The sequence below is a fragment of the Salminus brasiliensis genome, chromosome 9, assembly GCF_030463535.1.
Source record: "Salminus brasiliensis chromosome 9, fSalBra1.hap2, whole genome shotgun sequence".
NCBI classification, from domain to species: Eukaryota; Metazoa; Chordata; class Actinopteri; order Characiformes; family Bryconidae; genus Salminus; species Salminus brasiliensis.
Window position 1 is genome coordinate 8,402,736 of NC_132886.1, and position 23,922 is coordinate 8,426,657.

At 40.5% G+C, this 23,922-nt stretch overlaps 1 protein-coding gene across 1 annotated transcript; it reads left to right on the forward strand.

Moving 5' to 3' along the window:
• The first annotated feature begins 183 nt into the window (after positions 1-183).
• abcf3 (ATP-binding cassette, sub-family F (GCN20), member 3) lies at positions 184-22,655 on the forward strand. Its single transcript, XM_072688730.1, has 21 exons — positions 184-290; positions 3,373-3,517; positions 4,266-4,342; positions 5,780-5,838; positions 6,090-6,187; positions 7,381-7,503; positions 8,896-9,162; positions 11,359-11,439; positions 11,588-11,647; positions 11,917-11,973; positions 13,222-13,244; positions 13,346-13,401; positions 13,756-13,956; positions 16,026-16,102; positions 16,196-16,240; positions 16,338-16,470; positions 17,291-17,379; positions 17,727-17,818; positions 19,475-19,607; positions 20,533-20,620; positions 21,995-22,655. Exons 1-21 carry the CDS (start codon positions 218-220, stop codon positions 22,151-22,153), a joined length of 2,136 nt encoding a protein of 711 aa, XP_072544831.1. The 5' UTR covers positions 184-217; the 3' UTR covers positions 22,154-22,655.
• Positions 22,656-23,922: the final 1,267 nt, after the last annotated feature.

Genomic DNA, 23,922 nt, shown 5'->3' on the forward strand with positions numbered 1-23,922 from the left:
AAGTCATTAAATTAGTTAAATGCTCCCGGTACCCTTTGCAATAATGTCTAATAATTTATTCTTTACTTATCAACCACTGCTTGAGTGTTTAGCTTATGTGGTTTAGCTAGCGCCGCTGTGTAGTCCGTAAAACTACACTTCCCATGATGCACCGCAGCGACGGCGCGCAGCTGAGTGAAGCTCCACCGCGGCAGGGGCCGGTGTGTCTGTTCGTATCATGGCGACTTACGTGGACATCCTGAAGAGCGAGTTCCCCGAAATTGACACCGAAGTATTTGACTATATCACCGGTAAGTCTTGCTGAAATGTGGCGCTGTACTCGCGGCTCGAAACAGCCCACAGTCTGGCTTAACAAGTTAGCCTGGGTCGCGAATTAGCCGCTAAGCTAAGCTACATAACCATATTAGTCCACGGCGCCGGTGCGTTCAGGCGCTTCATGTGCGCGGAGAGAGATCCAGTCTCCGCCGTTAAGTCAATATTTACCCCTCTAAACGCTCAGCAAATGGTGTGCAGCGGTCAGGGGCTGGCTGGGCAGGCTGACACTAAGCTGGCAGGCAGCTGGGCAGTGCTTTAGACCGCTAACGCTGAGTGAAACAGTCAGAGGTTAGTCAGGGCTCGTTCTGACCGGCGGTGGCAAATCCAGGTCCGGAACGCACAGGAATCCGCTCCGGGATTTCGAGCCTACTGACGGAACGGCTCCGCCTTAGCCCAGCTGCAGCGGAGCCGTTCAGGCGGTCGGAGCAAAATCCTGGGGCGGATTTGAACTTTCTGAACCTGGATTTGCCACCGCTAGTTCTTACTAGATTTAATCAGATATTAGGTTACATTTTACATGCCAAGCAGTCAGATTTACTAAAATGACCTAATTTAGCTCTTTTTAGAGAGATCTAGTCATTTACCAATTGCTCTTATTTATTTTTGGGGGGTTAGCTTCAGCAGTTGCTCATACCTCTCACTTTTTCAGCTTGGTCATTTGTCTTTACAGATATGAAATAAGGCCACAGAGCTGAAAACAAACAAAACACACATATAAAAACCTTCTATGCTGATAAATTGTGGATTAAATAAAAATTCTTTAAAAAAAAAAAGTATTTCCTTAAGCATTAGATAAGTATGATAAAACTACTATACATATGTATAACTACTGTCTGGGTGTGGTCCTGTTATTCTAATGAGCTCGCATGACTGACAGCTCTCTGTCCAATAAGGGCTGAAGATACCATTTATTTCTATTTAATCTAGGTTGGTCGTCCCGATACAAATTTGTACCTCATTTAGTTTCGTATCGTTTAGCTGACGCTCTCATCCAGCGGGACTGTAGTCCTTAAATACACTGAATCACGTTGCACAGGTAGGAGAATGTAAAAGTAGGGGCAGTGGTGGCTCAGCGGTTAGAGCGCCGGGATATCGATAACAGGGGTGTGAGAGTGTGTGTGTGTGTTCACTACCACAGATGGGTTAAATGCGGAGGACACATTTCGCTGTGCAGTGCACACTGTACAGTGACAAATACGTGCACCTTACCTTACCTTAAGTAGGAGTCTTTCCCAGGGACTCTTATTTTGGAGAGATCGAACCCTAGGATGTGTCCCAGTTGTGTACTACATACTAATGCTTTAAGGTATAGACTATATACTGATCTTAATAGCTCGGGTGAGGCAGGTTAGGACACTAAATATTAACACACCCATTTTGCCAGACGTGCGTCCAAAGCCTGGGATGCAGCCGAGATAGGAGGGGTCTTTTGGGAGGACTGTCCTGGGAAGGCTCCTTCTTAGCAGCCTACTGGTTACACAGGCTGGGTGGTGACATCGCCAGAAAGGTCCCGCCTCTTAATTATTGATTAATGGTTAATGAACTCTGATCTAGAGGCTTCGTTTTTTTTTTTTTTACAGCGTTGTGGGTAATCGAGGGCTAGGAGGGATGCGTCAGTTGCGTCCCCCAGATCGCTCTGAATGTAGGCTGCATTTCTGGGCTATAACGAAGGGTCCTTCACAGCCCACCTCGGCTGCAGCCTAGGCTTCGGAGCGCTGCTGTTCTCTCCAGGTTTTGAGGGCCATTAAAGTTTCTCGGTCAGTTTTACTTGTAAGAACTGTTAATTAAATTAAATGAGCTGATATCCACAAATAGCCTGTTTTAGTAGCTGCTATTTAAGATAAGATAAGATAAGATAAGATAAGATAAAATAAGATAAGATAAGATAGTCCTTTATTAGTCCCGCAGTGGGGAAATTCACAGTGTAACAGCAGAAAGGGATAGCAGGACACTCAGTTACAAAAATTTAGATAAATAAATAATTTACACTATATACACAATATAAATAAGAAGTAAAAAAGCAATAAACAATATTATTTACAGTAAAAGACTCTTAATTGCACATGGGGGTGGGATATTGCACATAGTATTCCCTGAACATGAACATGTGTGTGTAGTTAAGTGTGTGTGTATGTGGTCCGCTGGGAGCAGTGTTGGTTGTGTAGTCTGACGGCAGCAGGAAGGAAGGACCTGCGATACCGCTCCTTCACACACTTGGGGTGAAGCAGCCTGCCGCTAAAGGAGCTGCCCAGTGCTGCCAGAGTCTCATGCATGGGGTGGGAGCTGTTCTCCAGCATGGATGCCAGCTTGGTTGTATTTTGGGTAATTTCGGTGATACTGTTCAGTTAAGACTAATTTTCCATTGTTTACAAACATTAGGACCTGATTAATTGTTGTCATCATCACTTTATGACTCTAATACTATCAATAATATAATCAATAGTTTAAGAAGGTGATGAAAACACAACAAATATGACTTTGTGGCAGCACACAATAATTAATCCACCAAGGGCTGTGAGCAATTTGTGGAATTTGAGGTTGATTAATGCAACTAAAATTAGTGTGGGTGGATGTGGAGATTGCTGTGAAATGTCACGGTTGTTCTGCGCCTCACGCTCACAAATATCAGGTCACCAGTGGGCCATATTGCGTCCTGCGAGTTATTTGAAAGAGCTAATAAATAAGGAGGTCCGGAGAACAAGCAGTAGCTCTAACAGCAGCCTGACCTTTTCCTCTGATTTCTGCAGCCACTCTGATGGGAGCAGTTTTACTTTTAATTTAATTTCTTGATTTAAATGAGTTGATCCTGAAAAGGCCACCAATAAAGAGCTCGTCTCCGGGCTTCGTTAAGTCTGAATTAAGGAGTGCGTATTGATTGATTTCTTCCTGTGAGAGTCAGTTTCTTTAATACGAGAGTGATGGAGGAAGACCACTTAGCTGAAGTTCTGAACAGGGCTTGGGTTCAGGGCCATGAGAACAGAGGTTCTGTGTATTGTGTGAGACTCCCTGTACTCCTACCTTATCTGTGATTGCTCTGTGTGTTTTGCTGTGCTGCAGGAGTGCTGGACAGTGGTGGTTCCGATTTTGAAGATGGAGAGGAAGTGTTCGATGCCATCGGTGGGGTTCTCCAGGAGGTAGCTGCCGAAAAAAACGAGGACGACGTCCGAGATATCTGTCTCCAGTTGTTTAATACGCTTAAGTTGTAAGTGCTGTACAGAATGCGTTCGTATGCTCTAGATTAACCCTTTAATGTCCATATCTGATCTTTTAAATGATGTGTGTGTGTTATCTGTCTCAGTCAAGCCGCATAGCTAAAGAAATCGTATTGAAAAGAGGCACATTATTTAAAACCAATGATGAGTTTTTACTGCAGAAGCTCCAGATCTCATTAAAACAGATACAGGTGAACATAAATCCAGTAAAAAGAAGAAACAAGAGCTTCTCATTCAAGAGCTCAGTTCCTCCAGGTTTCTCCTGGACGCCTCCCCAGTCCAGCCAGCACAGCGTGGAGGATGTGTTCAACTCCATCAGCAGCAGCAGCAGCAGCAGCAGCTCACCTGATTTACCATCATTAAGCCCTGATTTACCACCAAACCAGGTGTTGATCTGAGGAGAACTCTAAATAACACTAGACTCCATGAGAGAGGAGAACTTTGGAGATGTTCTAATGATGAACACAGTGACGGAGAACCACCACCACCTTCTGTAGTTTATTCTAATATCAGTGTTTTACTGAGCAGATAAACTTGTACCCAGATAAGCAGCTTTTTACTTCTAGTTTTCACAGGTGCCTAAAACCAATACACAGCAATATTCCTCATCATACTGAAGTTAGTTGTTGGGCAGGAACGGGTTAACTTATTCAGTTGTTCTGAGGTCAGCCAGAATAACACTTGATCCTTGGTGTAGTGTCTCTCTGTGGTTTGGCGTCATCTCTCTGTCTTCAACAGGACTAACTGCCACTCAAACCCACGGCAGGTGTTGCTCGATGCTCCTGTGCAGCTGTCTCAAATCTCTGTGGAGTCTGGTAAGTCCATTATCCATTACAAAACAGAGTTTTGTGACCACCTTCTCTGTGAGGAGGCTGTGTACTGTGGCTGTAATCTGTTTACTGAATAGGGATGTTCTGTAATTGGGATATGGGAATTGTGGGCTGATACTGGCATTCAGTATTTTTTTTGCACATATCTGCTGATGCTGATACATGAGCATTATTAATAGATTGTCATAGCTAAGCCTAGAATTACTTATTTTTGCACAAGTACATTAAATGAGTAAAATACAAATATATTAGTAGAGTTAATATATCATCAAATACCACTTTTAATATTATATAATATATATAATATATATACACACACTCTACATGCTATACTACTATTATTTTGAAATATTGAAAATAATGAAAAATCTAAAAACTGAAATTCAAATAATAATTATAATAAGAGTAATAGTAGCATATTTATATATAGTATTTGTTATTATATAATTATAATTTTATAATAATTATAGATTATTATATAGATATAAGATATATAATAATTAGAATTTTAGTTTTTAGATTTTCAATTATTACTTCAGAGTAATAGTAGTATAACGTGTAGTGTGTGTATATATATGTGTGATATTTGATGATGTATTAACTCTACTAGAATATTTTTATTTTACTCATTTAATGTACTTTAATGTGCAAAAAATAAGTAATTCTTTAAAATGGCAATAATAATGATACTATATTAATAATATACACTATATTCACATCCAATACTGATTATTCCTAAATAATTATTATCTGATAAGAATAAGATGTGCATCTCTAATACTGAGCACTGCAGACAGTCATCAATATTTAACCTTGACTTTTAACAACCTAGCAGTACACACTGTTTTTTTTCGCACTTTTTTTTGTCATTCTGCATTTGGGCTCACTTAAATCACAAATCTCTAATTGAGCTTATTTCAGACAAAAGAGGAAATATCAGCTATATGATGATCTACATTTTTCAGTAGGAATTGCCATCATTTATAATATTTTTAGTAATGAATGATTCAAATCATATTTTCATTGCATTTGCAGAGGTGATGGAGTTGCACCACCTTAATTAAATCTAATTTATTTGTATAGCGCTGGGACTGAGATTGTCAGACAGCAGCTTTCTAGGAATCACTAATAGGACAAGAGATCAACAAAACCTAGAAACATGCAGTTATAGTTTAAATAGAAGGTCAAATTGTGTTTATGTTTCTTAATAAAGAAGTACTTGGGTTGTCCAAATTCAATCACTTCACTATAAATAATGTTTCTGGAGAGTTTGGCTGTAGCTCTACTTTAAAATGCTTGGTCTAGTTGATGAAGGTGTGCTACTCTAAGCTAAGTGAGTTAAAAGGGAGGTAGATCTCCAGTAAAATACCTTTTTAGAGACGTTCTTTCATTTCTCTCACTTTCATTTGCTCTGTATTGCAGCGGCATCAGCTACTAACGATGTGCAAGGCATCTGGATGGTGAAGAGAAATCAGAGTACGGTAAGATAACCAGCTTTTTTTAATTTTAGGTTACACAGTCTAATGCTTTCCCCAGCTCTCAGACACATCGTCAGGGTAACCTGTGGGGTATATTGTGCTCAAAGGCTTCCTGTGTTGCTGATCAGCCAAGGAAGCCTGCATCTCCTTCCCAATGCGATTCCTAGAACAGTGGATCAGAAAAACATGTTTTGTTGCTCACCCTGCTATTGTTTTTTTTTTTTTTTCCTCCTACTGCAAACTCATGAGCTCAGACTGTAGATGCCAAGAAGTTGGAGAAGGCGGAGGCCAAACTGAGGGCAAAGCATGAGCGGAGAAATGAGAAAGACTCCCAGAAACCCTCAAACCCACTGTAAGTGCTACAGCTTTGTTTGTGTCCGCTGGAGCTGAGCTCTAAATCAGCACTCTTATGTTTGTGATGCCCTGAAGGGTTTGTTGTAGGGGTGTACGTCTCTGATTTGTTTACAGATGTTTTGGAAGTGTATCCGTTCATACATCAGGAGCTCTCATATTCCACCACAGATGGATTTGATTGGTTTGGCGGTTGTTTATTTAAATGCACTGAATCTGCATTTGTGCCTGCTGGAGCACGCTGCAAATGTTTATTTAACAAGGTTTTGGCACGCTTGAAATGTCACAATTATACAAATATGCTTAAGAGACCTGAGCAACCATTGGGACACCATAGCAACTGCCTAGCAGTAACTAAGCAACATCATGGAAACCACCTAAAGTGGCTAACCAATCACCATGCCGCACTGTAGCACCCTCCCAGCGTCCACTCAGCAACAACATAGCGACCACTTGGGAACAACCACTTAACAACCACCAAGAAACACCATAGCAACTACTTGGGATACCTTAGCAACCACTTGGGACACCATAGCACCTAGCAGCCACTAAGCAACATCATGGTAACCACCTAAAGTGTCTAACCAATCACCATGCCACACTGTAGCACCCACCCAATGTCCACTTAGCAACCCCTTGGGATACCACAGCAACCATCTAGCAACTACTTGGGATACCACAACAACCACTTAACACCCACCAAGAAACACCATAGCAAACACCTGGGATACCACATCAACCACCTAGCAACGACATAGCAACAACTTAGCAGCACCATGGCAACTATCTAGCAATCACTTAGCAACACCATAGCAACCACTTAACGACAACCTAGCAACACTTTAGCAATCACCTGGGATACCAGAGCAACCACTTATCATCAACAACTACTTAGCAACACCATAGCAATCATCTAGCAACTCCACGTAAACCACCGGGAATACCATATCTACCAAATAACCGCCTGCCTGGAGGTGGAATTCAGCCTTTCTGTGATCAGACCATCCGTAATCATTACAGTTAAAGGAGGAGGGTTTTCCCTTTTGGAGCTGATTGAGAAGCGTGGGGCAGAAATGTGCTTCTAAAAATGTGTTAAAATAATATTTTAATATGGAGGCATGGAGAAATGAGTTTGATGACTGAATGATCTGTAAATGCACATCCACTAATGCCGTTCTATATCTGTGCACTAAGGGTCTTGGAGGAAGCTTCTGCCAGCCAGGCGAGCAGTAAGAAAGAGAGCCGTGTGGACTTGTCCGGGAAGAATCGTAGTTACGACGTCCGCATAGAAAACTTTGACGTGTCTTTTGGAGAGAGGTGAGTCTGATTTCTCTGTCTGACTTCTGACTGCTGTAGACTGGTGGAGATTGGAGGTTTGGAATTGGGACGTTCACTAATAACTAATCAATGATTGGCACAGAACTTATTGTAGAGCCAGTATTTTTTATACAACATATGTCCAAAGCTTTGTGGAGCCACTGCTGACACACAAACAGCTTATCTAGTCTTTGTAGGGAAGAATGGGAAAAATGCCAGTAGAATAGGACTGGAGCAGATAAACATGAACCTATTGGCACCATGCTGCCTAATGCCAGGCGTGGGCTGGAGGGGGATCAGGCCCCCCAGCATTGAGCTGTGGAGCAGTGAAAGAACTGTGTTCTCTGAAGTGATGGTTGGTGGTGCTCCATCCAGTACTTTTGGGATGAGTTGGGGAGTTGGTGATGAGGTTGGGTGGTGATCAACCAATGCTCCTGTCGCTCCTCCAATGCTTCTCCAAAAGCTAGTAGAAAACCTTCTTCCCTGGAGAGTAGAGACAGTTCCTCTAACAAAAGCATGACATTTTATTTATTTTTTTAATACACATGACTTTGGTAGAAGCAATGAATAAGCAGGTGTCCCAATACTTTTGTGTTATTAAGGTTATTTTTTATTATTTTAAGGTCCTTCATCTATCAGTTTTTCCATGAACTTGTTTGGATCAGAAGGTCAGAGCACCACAGCATCAACGGACACTGTGCTAATCTGTTATGCAGCTCAGTCTGCAGCTGCAAATATGTAAATAATTCATTCTCAGACCTAAGCACATTATTTAAAGCGTTTTTCTTAGCAGTGAGAGATTTTACTGTAGAAGCTCCAGATCTCATCAGAACAGATAAAGCAGGTGAACATAAATCCAGTAAAAAGGAGAAGCAAGAGCTTCTCATTCTGAAGAAAGTAGTGAGATCTTGTCGGTGAGCTAGTCTGAAGAACAGAGCTCGGTTCCTCCAGGTTTCTCCTGGACGCCCCCCAGTCCAGCCAGCACAGCATGGAGGATATGTTCAACACCATCATCAGCAGCAGCAGCAGCAGCAGCTCACCTGATTTACCATCATTAAGCCCTGATTTACCACCAAACCAGTTGTTGATATGAGGAGAACTCTAAATAATACTGGACTCCATGAGGAGAACTTTGGAGATGTTCTAATGATGAACACAGTGATGGAGAACCACCACAGCCTTCTGTAGTTTATTATAATATCAGTGTTTTACTGAACTATTAAACATTTACTGTCCAGATAAGCAGCTTTGTACTTCCAATTTTAACAGGGGACAAATGCTCCTCCACAGTACTGTATATGCAACTATTGCACATATTGATGCTCCACATCCCTAGCCTGGAGAATCTCCTGCATGTGTGTGCATTGACCCACCCCCTGTTCTGTGACGCAGGTCTCTGCTGCAGGGGGCCGAGCTGTGTTTGGCGAGCGGCCGCAGGTACGGCCTGGTCGGCCGGAACGGCCTGGGGAAGACCACGTTGCTGAAGATGTTGGCCAGCCGCAGTTTGCGCGTGCCTGCGCACATCTCCATCTTGCACGTGGAGCAGGAAGTGGCAGGAGATGACACTCCAGCCCTGCAGAGCGTCCTGGAGAGTGACACAGTCAGAGAGGAGCTGCTCGCTGAGGAGCGCAAGCTGAACGCCCACATTGCCAACGGAACGTGAGTGTTTCTAAAGAGCACCTTTGACCTGAGCCGCAACAAAGTTGATGCTGGTAGTAAGAGTGTGTCACAGGGATATATATGCCGATGCTTGTTACTTATCTATAATTCTCTCAAAGGTTCTTATATAATGCGATTCTTACGACAGATTGAAGCGTGGCTTAAAAAAAAAAGGCGTGGCTCAGAACTTTTGGTCTGTGGTGGGAAATGTGCTTTGGCACAAAGGCATTAGTGGATTTGGCAGTTCTAATTCTGGTGGGTTTTACATTTACATTTATATTTAAGGCATTTAGCAGACGCTCTTATCCAGAGCGACTTACAAAAGTGCTTTGCTATTTACCCAAGAAAAGCCTCAGCTAGTTAGAATAGACTGATAGTTCAAAGATACCTTTAGGTTTAGACATTACTAAACACAAGACAATAAGGTGACAACTCAGCTATTCACCCAAGTATTCTCTGAAGAGGTGGGTCGTCAGTCTGCGTTTGAAGACAGTGAGCGACTCTGCTGTTCGGACACCCAGGGGAAGCTCGTTCCACCACTTCGGGGCAGGACAGAAAAAAGTCTGGACGCTTGTCTTCCGTGGATTTTGAGGGATGGCGGGTCGAGCCGAGCTGTACTTGACGCTTGAAGGGCTCTTGGTGCCAATGGGCTTTTGACCGTTGCCATCAAGTACGGAGGGGCTGGTCCTTTCTGGGCTTTGTAGGCCAGCGTCAAGGTTTTGAATCTGATGCAGGAAGCAGCTACAGGAAGCCAGTGAAGAGAACGCAGCAGTGGAGAGACATGGCTGAGATACATGGTTTTAAAATCCTACTGTAAGATTTAATATATCATCACTGTCCTGCAAAAACCTTGTATTTTCAAAAGGAGAAGGGAAAAGTCTTCTTTTAATGGAAGACGATGTAAATGGTTTTGTTTCGGTCATTTTAGAGCAATTCTTTGGATCCATTCATCGTGACATTTTGACAGAATATAAAGAACCACTGCCAGATTCACATTAGCAATCTCCACAATCTCAGAACTACAACAAAATATCGCAGTCAGGGATGTCCCGATCTACCTCGCTGGTAGAACAGAGCATTTCCACCATAGTGGGGTTTCTAACCAGGTGGAATTCAGGAGTAAAGACAGGCTGGAAAGATATGTTAGATCTTCCCAAATGGATCTACTGGGATAACATATGTGTTGTTGCAGAACTACAACATACTGGGTGGTTTTTGGCAGTGTGATTAAAATGGTAAAAAATAGACCACCTAAGACACACACTCTGTACCTGCTGCCCTCTCATTTACAGCTGAGCTCATTCTAAGAAGTTTTTTTTTACTCTTCCCCGAACTCTCCGTTCCACCCTAAATACTGCAGCAGTTCGGCTCTGCTGTTGAAGTGTACACACTGTAACTGTGGCACTATTTAAGGTGGAATGCAGAGTTAGCCTAAGAAGTTAACTTTAGCTTTTGTTTTGGCTTCTAACTGTTAACATAGCTGCACTTTTTAGTTCAAATACAGCTCTGTTTAGTTTTCCTCACCGGAATAAGGTCCCAGTTTAACTCTGTCAGGAGTAGCTTTCCAAAAAATGAGAAGTTCATCCGCAGCAGCTAAGGATCATGTATATTAATGGCGCCTAGAGCTACAAAAAACAAAGGATTGGAAGTGGATCGGAACCTTAAAAGCCGAAACCGGTTTATTTAAAATGCCTGATCCCGAGTCACTAAATCGGACCGGGACATCCCTAATATCATAGTTATTTTTTTTTATTCCAGCATTGTGCAGGTTGTCCGCAGTTTATTACTGATGTTGGTACTATTAATACTGTTATCTAGTATTACAGATACAGTACTGACTTCAGTACTGACATTGTACACAGGGTAATCATTTAATTAAATAATAATGGATAGTGATCAGTCTTAGAAATATTAATTGTATCTACAGTTGTATGTATAAACATGACCGGAATTTTTTTTTTTTGTAAAATAAATAAGGGAACCTTTTTTGTAAAATGAAACAATACCTCACACAAATATCTGTGTTATACACACGGTTCTTTAATAAAACCAAAACTGGTTCTTCCACAGCATTGCTCAAAACACCCTTTAGCACATCTTTAATATTGTTTTCAGAGTGCATATTCAATCACTCTCACTATCTCACTGTGATCTGGTTCTCTGTAATAATACTGTATCTGATCTTACTTTTTCTAGTGCGGATGGCTCTGAGAGCATACGCCTTTCTGAAATCTATGCTAGACTGGAAGAAATTGAGGCAGACAAGGCACCAGCCAGGTAAAGCATATCTGATAGTTCTGCTGAACTTTCAGTGTATTAATGGTTCATGTCTGAGTACCTTCTTGGTGATTTGGGGGAAACATGGGAGTTTTTTTTTATGCTTGTTCTTTTCTGCACTCATGACTCTTTCTGTCTGCTTCCTCAGAGCGTCGGTTATCCTTGCAGGTTTAGGTTTTTCTCCCAAGATGCAACAGCAAACAACCAAGTAAGGGAGAATTTTATAATACATCTTGTCTTTGCAATGTGTGTTATTATTAATATGATTATTATTATAATTATTATTATTATTATTGTTAATATGAGGTTTCAGTGTCTGCTGTCAATGTTATTTGTTATGGTTTAATGTTTGATATCATGACAGTTCAATTGGCGTGTTTTTGCCAGCACTAAATTCTACAAATCCAGGCCTTTTTTCTTATTCATTTTCTTTTTCATTTGTTCCAGCATCTTCTAAAATTTTGTGTTCCTTCACAGAGAGTTTTCTGGTGGTTGGAGAATGAGATTAGCGTTAGCGCGAGCTCTTTTTGCCAAGTGAGTACAATCTTTTACTTATGACTTTGCCTTTACTAAGTAATATTTAAAAAACATGTCTCTCTGCAGTGAGCGTTTCTACTGTAGAAGCTCCAGATCTCAGAACAGATGCAGGTGAACATAAATCCAGTAAAAAGGAGAAACAAGAGCTTCTCATTCTGAAGAAAGTAGTGAGATCTTGTCGGTGAGCTAGTCTGAAGAACAGAGCTCGGTTCCTCCAGGTTTCTCCTGGACGCCGCTCAGTCCAGCCAGCACAGTGTGGAGGATGTGTTCAGCTCCATCAGCAGCAGCAGCAGCTCACCTGATTTACCATCATTAAGCCCTGATTTACCACCAAACCAGTTGTTGATCTGAGGAGAACTCTAAATAACACTAGACTCCATGAGGAGAACTTTGGAGATGTTCTAATGATGAACACAGTGATGGAGAACCACCACCACTTTCAGTAAAAGTGTTATTATTAGTGTTTATTCTAATATTAGTGCTCTGCTGAGGACGTTATATATTTATATATTATATAAATATTAATTTCCATAGGTGCATAAGAGTACAGCGCACACAAAATGCATTCAGCTACTTTAAGTTGCATCCATTGCTGACTGAGATGTGCACATGCACAGCTTGTCCAGTGCCTGCAAAGAAGTACTGAATAGCATAGGACTCTCCGGAGCAGATAACCATGAACTTATTGGCACTATGCCTAATGCCAGGCGTGGGCTGGAGGGCTAGCATAGGGCCACTCAGCATTGAGCTATGGAGCAGTGGAACCGTGCTCTCTGGTTGTGATCTGTCTGTTGTGATTGTTTAACATCCTGGCCTCACTTTTTGCTGAATGCATTCAACTCCTTGCAGCAATGCTTTTCCAAAATCTGGTAGACAGCCTTCCCTCGACAGTGGAGACAGTTCTTCCAGTAAAAGCAGGATCATTGTTTTTTTAATTATTATTTTTATTATTATTTAAATAAATAAATTATAAGGTGTCCCCATACTTTTGTCCATATTGTGAATATCATATAGGGCTTTAAAAAAATCATATTACTGGAATTCATAAATCTGGATTTAAGTGAATTTCTCTAATATATTTCAGTAATATTCATTGTACTTAACCTAATTTATGATATCTGTCGTCTCATAATGTCCAACACAAACTGGTCTGCTCATATGAAGCTCATACAGTCTTTTTCCTAAATGCTCTGCGTCAGTGTTTGGTGACCAAACTCATTGTTTGTTTCTGATATTACATTACAGGCCTGACCTCCTGTTACTTGATGGTGAGTAAACAGTGGTTTCTGTGGGAACATGCATGCAATATGTGAACGCTTTTATTGCTGAGGTGCCTTTATCTAACAGCACCGGTTTGTTTTCCCTCTAGAGCCCACAAACATGTTGGATGTCCGAGCCATTCTGTGGTTGGAGAATTATTTACAAGTATGTCTCTCTAAATAAAGATGCTCAGCTTTCCAGGAATTTCTCTGGCTCTAGTTTAGCTGTTCATTTGTAATCCTGTCAAAGAGATCAGCATAGTTTTAGCCTTTAGTTTTGGTGAAAGGCAGTTAATAACATTCCCACCCACCCAGCCAGCAGGGTGTTGTGTGCACATAATGGTCTGTTTGTACAAAGTCTGTGACCACAGTGACAGCTGTGCAGGTGCTTAAATAGAGCCAGATAGTGCTGTCGGTGTTATTAACTGTGGTCTGTCGTACTTTACCACTCATTAAAGTAGTCCTGCTGCTCTCGTGTTTGTACGCCTTACCTGTTGTGCGTCTGTCCTTCTCTACCCAGACATGGCAGTCAACTATCCTTGTGGTGTCTCACGACCGGAACTTCCTGAATGCTGTCGCAACCGACATCATCCATCTGCACTCGCAGCGTTTAGATGGCTACCGTGGTGATTACGAGAACTTTATCAAAACGAAAGAGGATCGACTGAAGAACCAGCAAAGGGAGTACGAGGCTCAGTTACAGTACAGAGAACATATACAGGTATATACAGACCTCCACACTCATAATTACACACATGCAGACACTCAAACGCCCCTGAAAGACAAAGAACACTGTATGTCCAAAAGTTTGTGGACACCTCTTCTAATGAATGCATTCAGCTACTTTAAGATGCACCTATGGCTGACACTGATGTGCAAATGCGCTCATGTAAAGCTTGTCTAGTCCCCGAAGAGAAGTACTGCCAATAGAATAGGACACCCCGTAGCAGATAAACATGAACCTGTTGGCACCATGCTTAGTACCAGGCGTGGGCTAGAGGGGTATAAAGCCCCCCCAGCATTGAGCTGTGGAGCAGTGGAAGACCTGTGTTCTCTGGAATGATGGTTGGTGCTCCATCCAGTACTTTTGGGATGAGGTGGAGTGGTCATCATCCAACATCCTGACCTCACTTACACAGAAGTTGTTGCTGAATGCAATCTGCAGTCAAATCCTCACAATAATGCTCCTAAATCTAGTAGAAAGCCTTCTACCCTGGACAGTAGAGACAGTCACTCCAACAAAAGCAGCATAAACTTTTTTTAATACCCTTAATTTAAGAAAAACTGGTGTCCTAATGTGCAAGTGTCCCAATACTTTTGTCCATATAGTATATGTGCACACATATCATTACTGTCTGAACAAAACCTTGTATCTCCATTCTTGAAGTATAATGTTTATGTTTGAAAATGCCAGCTACTCTTTATATTGTAGGTTTGCAGCGGTACGAGATTTTCATGGCCTAAAAACGATCTCAGAAAATATCACTATCACGTTTTATGGTATTTTACAGGTACTATTGGGTAAAGGCTTCACTCTAGTTAAAACCCAAATTTTTTTAAGCACTAGAACTGCCAAAGCTATCACTTTGAGTCTTTAGAGATCTAATAGCTTCACAAAGTGCACCCTCCATGTGAGTGTTTCTACCTAGAAAGCCCATAACGCTCATTTTCACTGTTTACATCAAAGATGGCTCTTTTTCCCGCTATTCCCGTGCGCCTGTCATTACCTTGGCAACACAGCTTTCCCTCAGAAAACACTCACTGAGGGGAAACTCAGTACAAACTTATCTGCAGGTTCACATTTACAGCTTCGTAGAGTAGAACAACATGGTGCGAATAAGATAAGTAGGATCAGGCTCCTACATGTTCTCAGGTGTTTCAGATGTCTCTGGGCCTTGGATAGGCTCCGACTAGGGCGTGGGAGCTTCAGATTTAGACAGCTGTTATTGTCCGAGGTACCAAATGGCAAGACTTTGCGAATAATTAAAAATTATCATTGGAGATTCATGTGGATTGCATGGAAGCAAAGGATGCTCAAACTGAATGTGCAAGAGCTAGAGCAGGCTAGAGCAGCAGCTGAACCAGGCAAAACCAAGAGAAAGCTGTACCAGGTGAACAGAGACCGACGGACAAGTGAAACAGAGTCTGGTAGGCTGCCAAGAATGCAAAAAGATTTTTTTTATATTATTATTATTTAATTAATTAAATTTTTGTTCATTTATTTGGGGATTTTTTGTTTGTTTTTTGTTTGTTTTGTTTTGTTGTTGTTTTTTTTTTTTTTTTTTTTTTACAAATACCAGTAATAGACATATGTACACAATAAGAAAACCATACATTTTCATAGCTTGGTGTACTGTGAAACCGGCCCTGCTGCAATCTTTCTACATTATAACTGAAAGTGTGTGTGTGTGTGTGTGTGTGTATATATATATATATATATATATATATATATATATATATATATATATATATATATATATTATAATTTTTATATCATTATTATTTTTTTTATTTTTTTTTACCTTTTCTGATTAGTTTACATAATGCAGATACAATGGTTTGTTCCAACAGCACTGAAATTTAAAGTAGTGTGAATAAACATGCAAGGGCCAGTAAAAAGCACCCTAAACAAGAACACTTTTATTTCTTTATTTTACACGCTTATTTATTTATGTTTTAACTTGAACACTGAAGTTCTCCACAAGTTGCTGGAATGAAGGAGCAGATTTAAATACCCTGTTTGTTTGGCAGTGAAATCACCGGCTTCATGTTTGTGTTTGTATGACACAGGTGTTCATCGACAGGTTCCGATACAACGCCAACAGAGCTGCACAGGTGCAGAGCAAACTAAAGCTTTTGGAGAAACTGTAAGTCAGTGACTAACTTCAGTTATTTTAGTACCATCTAGCGTCCTGTTCTTACGTGTGTTTTTTTTTGTTTTTTTTTCCCTTCCTCCATAGTCCTGAACTTAAGCCTATTGATAAGGAATCTGAAGTCGTTTTACGGTGAGTTTTATCTTTCTTTTTTAACACTTTTTTTAAAATTATTATTCCACTTTGCACTTTGATAAATAAACATTGTGTGTTCTGGTTTGTTCGACAGTTTTCCAGATAACTTTGAGAAGCTGTCTCCGCCAATCCTGCAGTTAGATGAGGTGGAGTTCTCCTACTCCCCCGAACTACGTCTGTTCACAGGCCTCTGCGTTTCGGCTGACTTGGAATCTCGAATCTGCATTGTACGTGATTGCGCTCAGCGTTGCGTTAGCTTTACTGGAGGCAAAGCCTATTTCTGTAGCTATTGATTGATGATTAACTTTGATACTTTGGTGCCTATAAGAAGCGTTCACAAACTTGTGATGTTTTCCTCTTTAATTGATTTTATAAATAAAATTGTGGTCAATAGAAATTAGCTTTTTTTGCAATAATTTACAAAGAAGACTTAATTAAGTAATAATGTACAATAACTATTAATAAGTGACTGCATAAATATATATTTTTCGCTTGGCCATGCAATCGGTGCTAATAGTATCACAGTTAGTGAAATGGAGATCAGTGAGTGCAGTGAATGTGTCTCAGATGAGTGTAGTATCAAGACACTTGTCTGGAAGGTCCAGTCACTGGTTAAGCAGTATCCCTGTCTACAGAAACACCATGAAGACTAAAGAATACTCCACAGAAAAGGCTGTTAAAGGGTATAGGTCAAGGGATGAATACAAAAAAAAAATGCCGAAATCACTGAACATCCCCTGTAGTTCAGTCAGATCCATCATTAATAAACGTAAGGAATATGGCACGTGTTTAAATCTGCCTAGATCAGGCTGTCCTCCCAAACTGACTGACTGTGCAAGAAGGAGGTTAGTGAGGGAGGCCACCAAGACACTTATGACTACTCTGAAGGGGTTGATGGGTTTATTATCCAAAACGGAGTGTCAACTCTCAGTACTCTTTTTCCTGTGATGGCTTCATGAGATCATGAAATCTGAGAGCTTTTCTCTTCAGTGTTTTGTTCTCCATTTGTTTCTCATTACAATTCTCATGTACTTATGTCGTCTGCAGGTAGGTGAAAACGGGGCTGGAAAGTCCACGTTACTGAAGCTGCTAATGGGTGACCTCACGCCCATAAGTGGAACCAGACACGCTCACAGGTGAGGATCTGCCCACTGTGCTGGTTCTGATGTTTAAGACCATGGTTAGAAAGCTGTATATGGCTTTGGGCATGTAAGTGTTGTACCATGTTCGGAGGACAAAGTGAAAAACCGTTCAAGTTTAAAAAAGCAGTTTTACCTCATTTATTATTTAGATTTTAGGGGGCAGCCTTGCACTTGTGAGCAAAGCATGCAAAATCCCCCAAATGTGCAATTTTAATAGCTCCTTTTATAGCAGTGATCTGCAGCAGTATTATTTGTTTATTTATTTTTTCAATTTTAGCACACATTAGTTAAATACATACACGGTAGATATTAGTTCTAAACTTTTGCTAATTTTCCAACAGAAACCTGAAGATTGGCTATTTTAGCCAGCACCATGTAGATCAGCTGGACCTCAATGTTTGTTCAGTGGAGCTGCTCCTCAGCAAGTTTCCTGGTACAGTATGAGAACAAAACCACCACCACAATTGTCTAGTGCTCAAATCACAGCTGTAGACAGTCATTAATGCCTGCATTAGTGCTTTTTTATTTATTTATTTATTTATTTTATATATATATATATATATATATATATATATATATATATATATATATATATATATATATATATATATATATATATATATATATATATATGCAGTGGTCTAACGTTTATACGATCATCATGGATAAATACCCTGGGTGAATACCCTGTCAATATTGGCCTTTCAGAGATTTATTTAGACTCTTCTTTTCCCGGGGCAGAATGAGTACAGCGTACATCTTTAATAGGACAAACACAAGAATCTGGTTCTCAGACAGAGCATACATACATACATACATACATACAGCACCCCTAATATCCTCGTTTTCACTATTCCATCCACTTTGTGTAGCGTACAAGCTTAACTGGCAGCAAAACAGCCCCAAAGCATGATGCTTCCAGCAGTTGGTATGGTCTTCTCTGGGTTCAGTGCCTCATTGTAGCCAAACAAGGTGTCAATTTTGGAGAAGGGGCATCTTTCTTGCTTAGTACCTGCTCAGTCATGGCGATGTAAACCTCGCTTGACATCAAGACGTGACATTGGTGTTCCAGCAATTTCCAGTTCTGATGGTTCGTGAATTGATCCTGACCATCCAAACCAGTTTCCTCTTAGCTGAAGCTGACCATTTGGGTCTTCCTCCAGACCTTGGCAAAGTGGCTACACCTCCCAATAACGCAAGGTGTTTGAACTAATGAGCTTCTTATGTGTAGTTGTTTAGAAATGGCTCATTGTATGAATATATGAGCATTCTTCTCAGATCTGCACTGAGCTGCTGGGATTTCCCCATTGTACTGCGAGTTGGTCCAAAGAGGTCCAATTAGTGCTGTCAGATAAACCATTTTTATGCAGATTCAGAGATGCTGCTGGCTATAGTCAAATCAGGTTTATTTGTACAGCGCTTTTTACAAGTGGTGTTGTCACAAAGCAGCTTTACACAGTCAGTAATTAGTAAAAGACAAGAAATCAACATCATAAAAAGACATGGAAATCTAAGACCCCCAGTGAAGAAGCCAAAGACCACAGTGGCTAGGAAAAACCTCGCTCAGAGCTGGAGGAAGAAACCTTTGGAGGAACCACGAAGGGGGACCCATCTATCCTCCTCTGATCTGAACTACTTATAAATTATTGACGGTTGAAGTCACCAAACCACCAGTTACCAGTCATAATCACTAACAGGAAGATTAGAGGGATTGATCTTGGCAAGTTAAGACATTTTTTAGCATCACTGAATTAATAACCAATGCAAATTATATTTGACCCTGTCTGTGTAATCGACCCATGTTCAATTAAAAATAAATAACTTGTTTTTGTTTTTTTGTATCAGATGTATTTATTTATTTATATTGTATTAAATATTGATATGCATTATGTTATGTTGCACTCATACTGCCCCCCCCCCCCAAAAAAAAAAAACAAAAGTAAAAAACTAACAAACAAACAAAAAAGACTGATAGACTAATATTGACAAATATATCCGTAAGGAGTCTGTGAGTGTATGTAATCCTCTAACTTTACTGTTCCTCATTTGTAATTGTTTACTAACTGTTTGTCTGTTTTGTGGTGTCCAGGTCTGACAGAGGAGGAATACAGGCGTCAGCTCGGTAGATACGGTATTAGTGGGGAGTTGGCTACCCGACCGGTGGCAAGCCTTTCGGGAGGACAGAAGAGCCGTGTGGCTTTTGCCCAGATGACCATGCCTTGGTAATGAAACCTTTCAGATGTGACTATTCTGGAGCTTAATATGGTTCTATAGATCTGTTAACTAATGATGGGTATCACTTATATCCCATTGGTACATCATAAACAGTCAGGGGTAAATCAGCATTACATTACAGTAACTGTAAACTTACTTTCAGGTAGATAACACTTAGTATTTGAGTTATATACACAATCTATTGCAAACATATAATGTGTTCAGTGATGTGAGTAATAAATATGAATACTGAGGTAGTATGTACCTCTACAGATTCACAGTTTGATGAACCCAGTGCTTTTATTTTCCCATCAATGCGGTTTTACCCCAGTGACCACTAAGCAACAGCCTAGTAATTTCCAAACCACTCAACCATTCTGCCTTTCCCTCAGGATACACACTTTTTTTAGTTCTTTTTTTTTTCTGACACATTGCCGGCTTAATCATTCTGCAGTTTTTGAAAAATTGACATGTACGGTATATTGTCGCTGTCAAGCAAAAATCTTGTATCTCTTTTTTTTTGTTAACCTTTTTAATAACTAGAATCTGGCAGTTGTTCATTACATTCTGTCTAAACTTAAAAAGACCGGACTCATAGAAATGCTCCAAAATGTCTAAATAAAATCTTTTAAATAAAAAAATCCATTAAATTATGTAGCATATTTTTGCCATTTTGGAGCAACTTTTGGGGTGGTGATACATAGATCATTATATTATGGTGATATTATGGTGATTGTGGTGATAAGATCATTATGTTATGAGATATTATGGCATCATTACCACAAGTATTATCACGTAAGTGATGCTCTTCATGGTGTATTTACACCTATGGTGTATTTAAAGGCCTTGTTCCTCTTTAATAATTCTTTTAAGTGCTTGTTTGTATCGTGATCCTATTATTATAGTCTTACACACAATGTCTCTCATCCTCAGCCCTAACTTCTACATACTTGACGAGCCGACCAATCACCTGGATATGGAAACAATTGAAGCTCTTGCAAAGTCTTTGAATAACTTCAAAGTAAGATCCTTTTTTTCCCCTAACCTTACACATGCTCACATTCAGTCCTGAATTTTCAGATTGTCACATCAGCAGGTCAGTCCACTGCAGAGGCCAGAGGAACGTGTCTGCAGAGGACCGAGGCTTTTGTGCTTATTCTTTGGCTTTACTTTATGAGCCAGTGCTCTTTTTTTATGGTCTTTCAGTGTATGTCTTTGAAGGGTCAAACCTTTTTCATGCTGGTTCTGTAAAATAAAAATAGTACTCCCATTTATTACTATTTAAAATGTGTAAAATCAAGTCAAGTCAAGTCAAGTGGGTTTATTGTCATTTCAACTACATACAGAGTACACAGTGAAACGAAACAACGTTCCTCCCGGACCATGGTGCAACATAGACAGTGCATACAAGACACGGGGGTGCAAAACAATAGATGCAGATGATCAGAACATGGTTGGAGAGGGTTCTGGAGGTGTTTGTCTTATTTAAGCCTCAGACGTTTAGTCTGGTCTGCTCTTGAAGTGCTCTCTTAAAGTGAGTGAGTGGTAAAGATCACGGCCAGATCCGAAGAGCTCTTTGAGGCCTCCTTCAAAAAGAAGGAGAGTAGTCTAGGAAGGGATTTAAAAAGATCTCGGAATAGTTCGAAATCAGTCGTTCCACTAAATAATTGTATTTATTTTAAAGTGTGGATCATTTCATGGTAAAATCTAACATCAGGTAACAATGGGGCAGCAACAGGGAACAGTGTGCTTTAGAAAGATCATTCTTGAGTCTTTCCCTTATCTATTTCTTATCTTTTCATTTCTTTTAAAAGCCTTTCTACAGTTATATTACTTTTATGTCTCAATGTTGCTAAAGTGAATATCAAATGTCCCATATGTTTAAATATGTTAAGAATAGGGCTGTTTATTGGTAAGGAGCTGGTGATCCTATACCTTTTATGGTACAGGCATATGATTCAGTATATTGTGATACTTTTAAGCATTATAATCCTTGCTTAATTATAAATTAATTTATTAATTCATATGTAATATTTATTTTCTTTCCAATTTTAGGTAAATTGTCATAGTATTAAAAAAAAATAAGCATATTCATCAAATGCATAAAATCTGATTAAAAGAAAAGGGTCAAGGTTTAAACACAACACAAAATAAACCACCATGCTCCACCTATTTTTTCATGTAAATGAATGAAAAAGCGCCACTGTGTTTTTAAGAATCAGTACAGTATTGCAAAATATTGGGATACTTCAATAGATCTGTTTGTCTTACACCTCTCAGTTAGTGGTCAGTCAGTAAGTATGTGTGTGTGTGATTTTAATGGTAAAATAATTAAGAATGATCTATTGTAACAAACACAACGCAGTAGTCTCACAGCTTTTGCTTTTTCTTCTAGGGCGGTGTGGTGTTGGTTTCTCACGACGAGAGGCTAATCCGACTCGTGTGTAAGGAGCTTTGGGTGTGTGAGTCTGGCCGAGTGCAACGCATCGATGGCGGCTTTGACGAGTATAAGGACATCCTGCAGGAGCAGTTCCGGAGGGAAGGTTTCCTGTGAACATCTGAACCGACGAAGCAACCTTTGCGTCATCCGCACACCGTTTAAACTGACTCTACATCGCCACCACCCCAACCTGCTAACTGACTCCATGCGTACAATCTTGAACTCCAGTGACCAGCAGCCTGGCTGGGTCCGATTTGGTGCCATCTTTGCTGTCCCTTTCTCACACCTATGCCGCTGTTGTCCTCTTCTTTTACCAGCCTAGCCCACCTGCCTCTGCTGCTGCGCCAAAATCATGTCGTCACCACCCTGAGGGGTTCATGCTACATCTGTAACGGTTCTTGTGACCTGGGGGCAGGCTGGGAGGCACCCGCTGGACTTTTCTGCACAGGTCTTTTGGTTGATTCTGCACACAAACAGAGGCCGAGCCTGGTGTAGTAAATGCAAAGTGAAGGGGACGTATGCATTAACATTGTGTTTCAATGCAAATGATGTACTTAACTTATCAACTGCAATTTTAGAACATGCTAATAAAAACATAGCAGTCAATCAGTTTTAACCTGCTTTGGTCTGTTTTTAATGAGTTCTGGGATTAAATGTTAGTAACATTGTTTGTGGGACATAATACAGGACCACAGTGCCTACAGAAAACTAGTTTGAATGTTGAGTGTCTTTCTGAAACACTCTTGAGTCCAAGTACTTCACTGTATTCTGAAAAACTAGGACTAGGACTAGATAATGGGCTTCTACTATTAGAAAGTCCTTACAAATATAAAATGATATTTTATGTAAATGGGTCGCAAAGCAGATGCAGTTAATAATTGGCTAAAAGGAGTGGTTGCATTTGGGCGTGCCAAAGACCAACTGTGAAGGAAGTAGCTAAATCTGCAGATGTACGGAAGCATACGGTCATACGGGTCTACCAGCAGTGGCAGAAATCCCAGCCTACAGGAGATTCTCCACATTCTTGAGCAGAAGTGAGCAAAGGCCTCCTGTGAGCTACTTTGCTCCATATGTTGATCATCTGCAGTTCCCTGTAGTGTTCTTTCAGAAATTGGTGGTGAAGGACCTGCATTTGCTTCTAGAAGCAATTCTGACGAGAAGGCTGGGATTTCTGCCACTGCTGGTAGACCAGTATGACCGTACGCTTCTGTACAGCTGCAGATTCAGCTACTTCCTTCACACTGTGGTCTTTGGCACGCCCTTATGCAGTCACTCCTTTTAGCTAATTAGTAACTGTATCTGCTGTCTCACCCATTTTCCACACATCCAACGAGACACTCACTGCACTGTACCCCCTCTTCTCAATCTAAGAATCTAAGAATCTGTCACACACCTGTGAGTTATTTATAGCCCGATCATCCTGAAGGTACTACCACCTTAAACATACAAGGTGACTCATTTTTATATATGTTTACACACACACACACACACATGCATACACACCACACTAAAGAAAGTAGTGCTCCCAAAACATCCTCACTTCATCATAGCATGACATTCCTTTATGATCTTTGTCCATGATGCCATGATTGTCCCACAATTCCAGCCAAATTCTATGTGGGTTTCCTCCAGGTGCTCTTTTATCCTTCCACCTCTCAAAGACAGAATTAGCCATGCTGTGTGTGTGTGTGTGGTACCCTGCAAGGATTGCCCCCCTTGTCCAGGGAGTATTCCTGTTTGGGGGAGTTATCACCATACCCACCCTGATGAGAAAGAAGGGGATAAGAAGACAGACGGTTGGATTTTTAGCAGAAATCTGATGTACCTTAAAATTGCAGCTTCAGAATATGGTTTAAAGCTTCACAGACCATCTTTCAGTTTCT